General features: G+C 36.1%; 1 protein-coding gene across 13 annotated transcripts in view; it reads right to left on the bottom strand.

Annotated features, from left to right (window-relative positions):
- LOC109091348 (calcium-dependent secretion activator 1-like) overlaps nucleotides 1-12,046 on the bottom strand; it is a 73,674-nt gene that overhangs the window by 40,199 nt on the left and 21,429 nt on the right. For all 13 annotated transcript variants that reach the window (XM_042758684.1, XM_042758686.1, XM_042758687.1 and 10 more), the window contains exons 4-6: nucleotides 3,392-3,472; nucleotides 2,809-3,042; nucleotides 1,423-1,544 (exon numbers count right to left, since the gene is read on the bottom strand). In XM_042758684.1, the coding sequence (XP_042614618.1) occupies nucleotides 1,423-1,544; nucleotides 2,809-3,042; nucleotides 3,392-3,472 (437 nt within the window). The remainder of the gene's footprint in view (nucleotides 1-1,422; nucleotides 1,545-2,808; nucleotides 3,043-3,391; nucleotides 3,473-12,046) is intronic.

The following is a 12,046-nucleotide window of genomic DNA, read 5'->3' as shown; positions in this document are numbered from 1 at the left end:
ATATGGTGTGTTTGTGTGTGTGTGTGTGTGTGTGTGTGTGTGTGTGTGTGTGTGTCTGTGTGTGTGTGTGTGTGTGTGTGTGTGTGTGTGTGTGTGTGTGTGCAAGTTCTCACAGGTACACACACATGTGAAGGTTGGTGTGTGTGTTGATAGAATCTAAATGCTAATTCTCATGTGACGTCATTATTCTTCGGGGGTGCTGGAGGCTCTCTGTCTCTCTCTCTCTTCCCCTTTCCCCCCCTCCACTGGGATACACACTCCTAATCAGTTTCTCCACAGCTGATTACTTTTCTTAGGAGACATGGAGGCTGTGTCTCATATTCTCTGATTCTGTCTCGGTCTCTCTTGCTCTACCATGCTCCCTCTCGCTCTTTAGCTCGTTATAAATTGGCATCTGATCCAATGATGGAATATAGGGCCCAAAAATAGCACCACGTCGTGTGCTCATCCCTTGAGTAATTGCCTCCGGCCAAATAAGAGAGTTCTAGATGGAGGACACAGCTCCTGAAACTGCAATGTTGTTAGAAAACTGTTCCATTTAATGAATGTAACGCATTCTGAGAATGTGAAAGTTTGTATTTTGTATCGTCATAACATATGATTTTCTATAATCTAATTTTAGGGAAAAAATACCAATCCATAGGAAATCTACAGAGCTTATAAATGAAATGTAACTTATTATAAGCAATAGAAAGATTTTATTGAGGGATAATATAAATTCTGAGTAAACATTTGGTAAAAGAAGTATTTGTATACATTTTTATTTGTATGCAAATTTATACACAGCTAATTGTATTATATTTTTACATTATATCAGATGCCTTCCACCGTGCTCTCAAGATGTTGGCATTAGCCACTGAAATACCCATATCTCCATAAATAATAAATATTTTACCACATGAATGTAAAACTATAAAAATGTACACTACCGTTCAAAAGTGGAATCACTAAGTTTTTTTTTTTTTAAGAAATTAAAATTTTTGTTCAGTAGAGGTATAATAAATTAATCAAAAGTGACAGTAAAGACATTAATGTTTCAAAATATTTCAATTATAAATAAATGCTGTTCTTTCTGAAAATATAGTTGTGCCATCACAGGAATAAATTATGTTTTAAAATATATTAAAATAAAATAAATTTGTAAATTTAAATTTAATTTGTAATTCTTTTAACTTTAATTCTTTTAACAATATTATTGTTCATTTTTATGATATTTTTGATCACATAAATGCAGCCTTGGTGAGCAAAAAGGACTTCTTTCAAAACCATTAAAAAAATTCACCAACCCAAAACCTTTGAATGGTAGTGTAGATGTTAATTTTGATCATCAAAAATGTTTGCATCTTAACATTAGTTCCAAATTAAAACCATTAAAAAGTATTATCACTAAAAAGTAAAATAAAATTAAAGAAAGTGGCCTACGTGGGTTTGGAGGCCTCAGCCTGGTCCGTCTGTAGCTTCTCTCCACCTTCCACCTCCATTGTACAGTACACAATGCGATTGGGGGCCAGGGACTTCAACCCCTGAACTTCCATAATCACCACCTACACAAGAGGAACATTTGATTTTTATTCTGTATGCTCACATAAGCAATTAAACATTCCATTGGATGCTGGTTTAAAAGCTCTTATTTCATTAGCAGACAAGCAACTCAACATTTAGACCACATTATCAACTTTTATTAGTATTCAACTTTCTTGTTCTTGACACTCATTGAATAAGCACTGTTTTTGTCTGGACTGAAAATCAATCCACACACCCAGAGCACCTATAAAATCTGTCAGCTTGTAGCTCCCCAAAACAAAATAGACTCCAAAGACAGAAGCCAGGCTATCAGATCCATAAAACAATGCTCTGTCAGCCTCTGTGACTACTAAAGCCGTGCCACGTTATAATCAACTGCCCTGAAAACGAGCTAGCTCAAGATAGTATAATTATAGCAAAACCTCAGACTTGAGAGGGGATATTTCTCAGAGGCATTCGATATTCTTAGGAATCATTTATCAAAATGCAGCATAACTTTTTTTTTTTTTTTTTTTTTTTTGCCACAGCCTTTTCTGTCTGCAGTCTATCTATAATTTATGTGATAGCAAGGGCTGGAAACTCAGTAAAGTTTAAAATCTCATAGACACGTGTTATAATTAACACTACAGCTGTCATTACTCCTCATTTGAATTCTCTATGAAAACTAAGAAGTCTCCATTAATTCGAAATGATGAGAGGCAAACCCTTAGACTCCCAAAAGATATTTACAAGTGTGGAAGTAAGCGCTATTTGAGACTGTAGAAAGGTTGGATTTTTTTCAACTATGTAACATACTACAGACTATTTTTACAAAGTTTTGTTCAAATCAGCACATTTCAACAGTTCAAAGAATACAACTACTGCTAAAACCTAAAAAAAACTTGGCAAAGTCTTTAATTTTTATGGAACTATGAATGAAAAGCTGTGTGCTTCCATTAATTGATGGACAAATCCATTGATTTATAGATTATTATGATGTTTTTATCAGCTGTTTGGACTCTCATTCTGACGGCACCCATTCACTGCAGAGGATTCATTGGTGAGCAAGTGATGTAATGCTAAATTTCTCAAAATCTGTTCTGATTTAAAAAAATAAAAAATATTTCTGTCCCACTCAGAGTGGGTGAAAGTAGAACCTGGGGGTAGGGGGTTACAGAAGCCTTGATCAGGGTCACAACTTAAAATTGCTCTCTCCCCTGGGTCCGATGAGATGGCATACTTTGTGAACCCTGGCCTTGAGCACAAAACTAAACTACACTGCCTGAAGGCTAGAACAGTTCTTACCTCAAGTGTGAAAGACAGCACAACATCAGACTTGGACAGCTGGTTTTCATCTTCCTGTCCCATATCAATGATGGAGGTGTTGTGTCCCCTCTTTAGCTTCTGCAGTTTGAACTCTCCTCCCTTTGAAACTGGCATGCTCTCCAGGTTAGCCATCAGCTGGTTAACTGAGCTCTTCAGTTCCTCAATATACATAGCCTCCATCTCCTTCGACACAAACTTGGGGAATTTGCCAGCCTGAATTTTTTGAGAAAGAAAGAAGAAATTCCAATATTTGTAATAATTACAATTAACAATTTAAAAAGATCACTGATGTTAAAACCATTAAAACAAGTATTTTGTAAGCCTGAATAAAAAAGAAAGCTGAACTGAACTTAATTAAAAATGTCAACCTGATGACCCAAAAGATATTTACTATGGAACAAGTCCTACTTGGAAAAATTCTAGTCATTCGGTTGGAATTATAAAGCGACTGTGGGTGCATAAACTGAACTGGCTGAGATGCAATGGAATAAATGCCAATTCTGTTTACAACACGTCCGGAGCATCTCTGTCCACGTGTAAGTGACCAAATGATGAGACTTACCCGGGCAATCTGATCAGCCATCTGCAGACGCCCATCCAGTTCCCTCCTGATCTGAGCTGCTTGCTCGTCCAGATTATCCAACTGCACACACACACACACACACACACACACACACACACAAAGTAATATCGGTTACCATCAGTCCACACACTGATACCAACCTATACATCTCCAGAAGACAGCTAATCAGGTCTGACCCGTTACAACTTTCCTGCACCCCATATGTGACATAATTGGGGTCACCAGGGGTCAGACTTCGAAAAGGCAAATGGCCACACACATCCTGAAAGCAGAAAAACTGTTCCTTATTACTCAAAGTGATTAAAACTAATAAAAATAATTTTCATCAATTGGAATAAAGCTGACATAAAATAAAAATAAAAATAAAAATAATATTACACTTGATGAAAACTTTATCTTAAAATGATAATGAGATATATTGCATTGGCAACCGACTAAAATGAGTTTAAGTTAATGTATCAAAATTACTAAAACTAAAACTCAAATGAAAATAAATTAAACCTAAATAAAATAACAAAAATGACAAAGGCACATAAAATGATTAAAAACAAATTTATGTTAAAATGAATATAAAATTATATAAAACTTAAAAGCTAACAAAAATATTAATAAATAATTTTTATAATTTCTATTAGTATTTATTTAACTTTTTTGTTTCTCCTTTCAAGATGTGAGTGACCATCTACCTTTTAATTTAAGTGATTATAACTATTAAAAGTCTTTTTCATTCACCAAGATAAAGCTTAAATAAAATAAAATATCAATTTTACATTGATGAAAATTTGAAATGTTGCCTTGGCAACTAATTGAATTAATTTTAAGATGCTAGTGATTTAAGAAAGTGATTAAAGGAAAAGTTCATTTAATATATGTTACGAAGAAAATAAATTTAATTCATACTTTTCATTTTAACCAACTGATGTATGTCAAAATGTTCATCTTTATATATTTGTTTGTCCACTGCAACCCACACACGGAATCAATAAAAAATTCTAATATATTCCATCTGTAACCAATTTTTGCACTGCTCAAATATACAGCCCCTCATACATAAATATATGGCTATAAATCCTGTTGTAAAGCATAAAATATATCACACCCACAAGGACCCTGGGGAAGATGGAAAACTCCTATGGAGAGGAAAAATCTGATGTGCTGGAATAGGAAATAATCTCTCCACCCCCGATAACTCTGTTGCATGCATGTGGGTGTGCAACCATGTCACTGTCTGTTTGTGTGTTATGACATCTGAAGCCTCCCCATCCAAAGCCATCACTTCCTGTCTATGTCACTCTCCTGCTCCTGTCCACACAGAATCCACGGGCGACAGCACCAAGGCAACCCTTGCCATGGCGACAGTCAGTCTGGAGTGGGAAACCCTGCTGTCACATGGGACAGAGTTGAGTCCTCATCCCCAGAGCCCTGTCTATCTTCTGCCCTGCTCTCCAGAGGCTGTGTTCTAATTAAGCATGGCTCAGCAAATACAGGAACCTTCTGTGTGTGCATTTGTGCAAGTGCGGCCCCTGGAATAGAAGAAGTGTGTCTATGGAGTTTTACAGAGCAGAATTCTCTGCTGCATTGTGTTCGACTAAAAGCTTTTGTTTACATTATTGATCATAACCCCTTTGGTCTTCAAAAGTCTGCACATGGGTTTCTCTGAAGCTAAAAATGCCAAACTGAACTTAGATGGGACATTGGGAGGACTAGAGTGACATAATGACCTGTTTCATGATCGCATTGTTCTCCAGGCTGGCTCGGGGGAGAGTAGTTGTGGAAGGGTGTGCCATAATTTTTTGGAAACAGGCAACCTCTGCTCTCGATTTATGCAAAATGATCATCTCTCTATGGTTCTCAAGTTAGTAAGGCATTCTTAAATAATTTACAGGAGACATCCACAAACACGACTGAAATGCTGGTCAGGAATTGCTTGATAGATCCAAGTACAAACAAAGTGGTAAAGCTCAATTTCCTCATTTATTCTGTATGTTTCTGTTCTGTTTGGAGGTAAAAGGCTCTTTCATCAAAAGCCTAGTCTTAATAATAGATTGCAAACAAAGCATGGAGGTTGGGTGTCTGTACAGGAGCTTTATCATTAGTTTATTTACCTCAGTTCTTAATTTACCAGCTGTAACTCTGGTGTAAAGGCCATGTTATGTTTAACATTAATTCATACAGTGTGTGACATTTCTCATCAAAGCATATTAAAGCAGCAAGCCATGGGAAGTCATGCATTATATTGATTTTGCACTAATAAAGGGGAGTATGTGTATATATATACATATAAGGGGGGAAATAGTTAATATAGCAATGAATCACAAAAACAATTCTACCAAACAATTCAGTTGTCTCAAACAAATTCAAATTCAAATATGGGTTCATTAATACAATGATAAAAAATAATAATAATAAAATAAAATAATTATTATGAATGAATAATTCAAGGGGGTATTTAGAGCTTGAGTTGCTTAAGTCCTCCATTATGGACAGTAATATGTTTACCTTTTACTCAAGGATTACATGAAAATGTATGGATTGTTTATGGAAGGGATGCTTTATGGTTTAGCAGAAATAAAATTCAAGGAGGTAAACACTTTCTGTAATTAATTCGAAAGCTCTCTTCGCTCTTGTTATTCTCTGTTGCAAGCAGTAAACAGAAAATTCCTGGCCTGGTATCATCTTTATCTCAGGACACTGAAATATGAGTCAAAGGATTGTTAGCCTTCGACTGTTGTTTATTTAATTTGGACCCTTTAATTCAAAGGAAACTAAATCCCTGTTGGTTTTACGTACAGCACCCAGTGTAAAGCTAATGTTTGCTTAAGCGCTGTGATCTGTTGGAGTTAGACGGCATCTCAGCAGACGGAGCTCCCGACAGCTGTAACCCCGATTCCTCTGTCCTCACCGAGACGGAGCGAGTGAAACTCAGAGATTCACTGCATCAATAATGCATTCACACATTTAGATTTGCTTATGGCTGACTGTGTTCTCAACCTTGCTTGTTTCTTCCTCGTCGTTTTCTGCTGTCACCACACTCCTTCACAGCATCTCTCTCAACCACCTCTCCACCTGTCTTGATTCTCTCTCTTCCCTTCAAGGCTCCTCTGCTGCGTGCAGGAGAGCGACATCTGTGACATTGTGTGAAATAATAGGGCAGACAGCACAAGATCGAGTCATGTGACTAAACCCTACAGCATGACCTTCGGCTGTCCACTGATATATTCGAAAGCCTGAATATCTTGGCTACTTTATTATTGATCTACTGGCCAATCTGGCAGATAGGAAGTGACAGATGTGTTGTGCGCGGGTCTTTGTGTGTGTGCATGGGTGAGGTTAGATTAGAAAACATGTTACAATGGTCAGCAAAAGCAGGGTATTAAGACACACACCAAAAAAGAAGAAAAAGGAAGGATTTGTAAGGCCATTTTACACTGTACACTGTTAGAAAGGGTTTCTAGTTCATTTTCAATGGGACAGAGGCGGCAGAACGGAGGCGGCACTGCTTGCTGTGCTTGTGCTCAAAAATCCTGATTTGCTGTGCATGTGGAAAGATTAAAAAAAAAAAAAAAAAAAGGTTTAAACAAAACATCTTTCCATAGCTTTTATTCAAAATAAGACATTTTTGTTTCGAAAAAAACAACAACAATGCTTTTGCTGATTTTCCTGAGCTATATAAATCCTAAAAAATAGTTAATATCCAGTCTGCTCACCAGTCTCATTTATTTAGTCTTAGGCTCATTTTATTTGTGCTTAGCCTTGTGCTATTTTATGAAGAAGAAAAAAAAAACCCACATTTTATGGACAAATTGTCACTAACACAAGCCAGGCAGCTACTGTATAAACATAAATGTTAGACTAAAAATAATGGTTGCATTATTTATTTTATAATTACATAAATTTTTGTATTGCATAAACACAATAAGATGATTGCAAGCTTACTTTTTAATGATAATTTATGTAAGAAATTCAGGTAAAAAATTTTTTTTTATCTGAATTCATTTAAATATTTTCTACTTTTTTAAAACTAAAATTATTTTTATAATATTTTTTTTTATTTATACAAAAAAATGACTGGTGAGACAATGACAGCTGGAAGCAACATTTTACTGCCTACCATGCACTGTATAAAATGCCCTTAAGACAGAGAAGTAGTAAGTGAGAGACAGTAAAATAAAGAGACAGGTAGACAAGGATATGTTCTTAAATGACTGATGGTTTCCATTTTAATAAGAGTCAAATATGCCACATTTCATCATGTACTATAAAATAATGAAAGGACAAAACAGCAGAACTGTTCTTTTAAAAAGGGCAGAAGGAGCCATATTCTTTTGAAGGGCTGTTAAGGAAAAAAATACAACCAATTATGCACATTATTATATAGAACAAATGCATTGTCTCAGTGCATGATAGCATAAAAATGTGAATGATCATTTGCAATGTGTGTTTGTGTGTGTGTGTGTGTATGTGTGTGCCGTAACCCTGCTGGTTCATTCTGAGCAGTTGATTAGTGGAGCACATAATCAGCTCCTGTCACCGGCAGCAATGAACCAACCTTCTCTATTTCTGCAGTTACTGTTACCAACATACGAAAGAAACTGCTTTTGTTGTTGGGTCAGCTGGACTGCTATGGGTTGTATCAACTTTTCCAATTGCTTTTGAGGAGATGAACAGGAGCTTTAAATCCAAAGCAATGGAGCTGACGAATTAAAGGAGCTTTTAAAGACAGATAGGGAGAAGGGGAGAGGGAGATGGAGAAAGAGAGACATAGAGGTTGTCTGACAAAGCACAATATCACTGCCAGTTTTCATATGCACACAATAATTCCTGTATGTAGGCTTGGCAAACACAACATACTGCAATTGTAGGAACTTATGTCCTGCCAGTGTTTCATCATCTCACGTCGGCTCATTTACTGTGAATCAAGCTGTTCTTTTTATTATACAATAAGAGTATTATTGTAATAAAAATATTAAGCATAAATATTGTATTTAATAATAATCACAAAAATACAATTATTATTTTATTCATATTGTGGAAACAGTGGAAATGTTGTCTATAAAAAAAAGTGGCAAGAGATTCTGTTCTTTGTTCACTTTATCGTTACTGAAAGAGATTCTACAACCCTAAAATAAAGACTAAAACACAAATAAGAACACATAAAAATTTCCCAAACTGTCCAACCCTAAAAGGATGGTTCAGACTTAAAGATGCCTTGAGAGAAAGATGAACTCTCCAACAAAAATTCACCCCAATAATTCTAGAATGATTTCATACAGCTATTCTAGTGAACATTCCGATGCAAAATATTTTGCCAAAAAACGAAATATTGCAATGTAAGTTTTTTTCCAATATCATGCAGTCCTCTATCTATCTATTTAGATTGTAAATACCCACAGACAATTCTTAACATACATTTTTAAGCTGTCAGAAGCCAACATTCAAAGCTATACACGTCTCCTAAACAACAAAGAACAGACAACAATGAGAGAGAAGAAACGGGAAAGGCTGAATGAATCTATTCAGTAATTCAATAAAGGAGGCACTTAAGAGCACCAGAGGTGTGCATCACAGAGAGAATCTATTTGTGACTGGAGGGAGATGACCGTGAATGGACCAGTTTATGAGCTAGCACTAACTACAGCACACAGCACATTCACTGTTTTCTATTTACTTGACTTAGAAGCGATTCAAGCAATAATATTTAAAAGTAATCTCAGAAGATGTCAGAATCCCAAAATGTTACCCCCGAAATGTGGTTTGTGTTATCCATATGACTATTAGAAATATTACGTTAGAGTAAGTCATGTTGACTTTGCTTTCAGACGCTAAGGCACTGGCAAACACTAAAAATGCAGTCTCAGTTGCTTTGTTTGCAAACATTATTTGCCGAAACACTCCCGCCACAACTGCCCGCCACGATAAATTAACCATTGAGTGGCGAAATAATCAGAGAGCAATCCTACACTCATCCATCCTTATTTGACAGGTTTCCTGTAAAAGGCTTCTGTTTATTAACGCACAAATGGCTGATAATAACACACACTTTGAGATGGTTCAGTAGCTCTACATTCAAATGGTCTGCAATATTTGCTGCTGAAATAAGCAGTGAATACATACGGTGGCCCAAAAAAATGTTTGGAATTTAAGCTACATTAGTATGACTGCCACTGCATTAGATATCAGACACATTTTTACAAAACTGTAATGTTTTAAATTCTAAAACAATAGATTCAAAATTAAACTGTTAACGTAATTATATTTAGGCATTTTAAGACTACAAAACTTTTTTGTGGCGCTGTATGTATAGATTCAGCTCTTTTAAAAATTTAAAAACAAAGCCAGAGGAAAGGTTGGCCGCAAAGATAATGCAATGTATTGTTTGTTTTTATTTGTGATGATGGGTATGTGTATGTGCAGGGCAGTCAACAGCGCAGTTGCTCCAGCTGAATGCACAGAGCGGCAGACAATTTTTGCCAATTATGTGTGATTGTGCTTTCATTAAATACACTGCAGGTGGTGTATGAAGCATCTTTTGGCAGCCAAGAGAAAACGCCTCCTACACATGGCCTTGCGACCCACACAACAGAGTCCTTCCTGAGGATAAAGGGAAAATGCAAGAGAAATGCTTTGTTACTCTACAAAAGCAAAATATGCTTGGTTTGATGTGGAGTGGCCCAATCGATTTTTGTTTACTGTGTAAAGAAACTCGTGGTAAACAGATTTTTGATACTAACTCGGAAATCCAACCAATTGCATGCTTTGAGATGAGCTGAGAGTGCAAGTTGTAACATTTCTGAAATCATCTAAAATTACATAAGGAACCTTTCACCAAATTAGATTTTCAAAGCTAGTATAAATCAGTGCTGACTGACCAGCTAATTGATGATCTCCCAAAGCAATTACAAGGGCTTTTTGATCATAAAAAGCATTGATCTTGCCAATAGGATGATATGACATCCCATTTATTCCCAAATGTGCGGCTGTGATCTATTCAAAGTGGGTTTAAAATAGCTCTTTTAGCTGTGTCATGAGTTCTCCATCTACTCCAGAGAGCATATGCCTTGGAGGATTCTCTAAAATAATCTCTTATAAGCTAAAATCCTGAAGATATAGTTATATGACCCTTTATTTTTATATCCACTAAGCCTAACAATAAATTTAAATCATTAAAAAAGTTCCTACATAGGTACACTACCGTTCAAAAGTTTGGGGTCAGTTTTTATTGTATTTGAAAGAAGTCTCTTATGCTTGCCAAACCCAGTACTATTATAAAATAAAATATGAAATAGATTTTTTTGTAACAATGTAGAAGTCCTTACTGCCACTTTTGATAAAATTTACAGCCATTACTGATTTTCATTATATGGAGAAGAACAGTATAAACTTCACCCTTTCACTCCCCGGCCGAAAGAACGGGTTTATAAACGCACACAAGCCTGAGTAAATGATGAGAGAACATTCAACTAATTCTGTAAGTGCATGAACAGTACCATCTGCTTTTGACAATATAAAAAAGTGCCTATGAAACTGGCATAAAATCAGAGGCAAAACATTGTTTGTTTGTCACGGAAACAGTGCTTGCAGGTATACTTGTCACACAGAAATGGTGAAAAATGCTGGTTTTGGGCTTATTTGTCAGCAGATTCAGCAATTTTCCCCCTGCCAGCACTGTGATGTTTTGACTACACTGACATGAACGCTGCCAGGACTGAGGAGATTTTATGCTGAACTTCCCTCCTACTTGTTCTGCTCCCCTTACTTGATGTTTGTCCATCCATCTAAAATACAGTAGATAAATTAACAGTTCCTTACCGTTTCCCCAAAGGCATTTTTCAGTGTGTTATAGATCTCTTAAGTGCTTTCAACGAATGCCAATTTGGCCATATTTACAAACAGAGGATGTTTAATTTGGATAAGGAAATAAACTTAGTCTCTAAGTAAATGCTGTGTAGCATCCCATCTGAGCAATATAAGGATCCATTAAGAACAAAACAGACTAACACAGATTCTCTGTAAATTTAGCTGTGTTTTTGGCTTTCTAAATGACAAACATGGGGAGACTATATGCTAATTCCCCACTCTGAAGTCTGAGCTAGCAGGAAAAGTGGAAAAGGAAAAGTGGGTTAGCCATCTTCAAAGCACATTTGAAAGAGAGAGCTTTAATGGCGGAGGCTCAGGTGAGATCTCTCCTGATATACGTAGCTTTGGAAAAAGCTAAAATATGAAGACTGCAATTTCTTAAAGCCTAGTCCTTTTCATACATATGTACCTTTTGGCTTAATACCTTTTAAAGTTGCTGTCCTAAGGTGATGTGTGTATTTTATTCATTGTTAAAATACATTCTCCTAACCCAGCTTAATGTGAAGAGACACACTCACATGAACTTCCTGCATTCCTAAAGAATGTAAACGCTGTGCTGATATGTCAAATTCTTGCTCAGCCAATTACGAGTTTGGGATAGAACTACCTGTTTGGCCAAACAATGGCAGATGGGGTAGTGTTCAGGGAAAGCTGTGTGAAAACGATCATGATTTTTGCACAACTACATTACATAACCATAAGTAATCAAGCTTGACCTTAGTAAGAATAGAAACTTCAGAATGAAATGAAGCCATTTTACTTTCTGCAAATTTTTCT

Source organism: Cyprinus carpio, chromosome A6 (genome assembly GCF_018340385.1).
Source record: "Cyprinus carpio isolate SPL01 chromosome A6, ASM1834038v1, whole genome shotgun sequence".
Lineage (NCBI taxonomy): Eukaryota > Metazoa > Chordata > Actinopteri > Cypriniformes > Cyprinidae > Cyprinus > Cyprinus carpio.
This window is presented reverse-complemented; position numbering and strand designations above follow the sequence as displayed.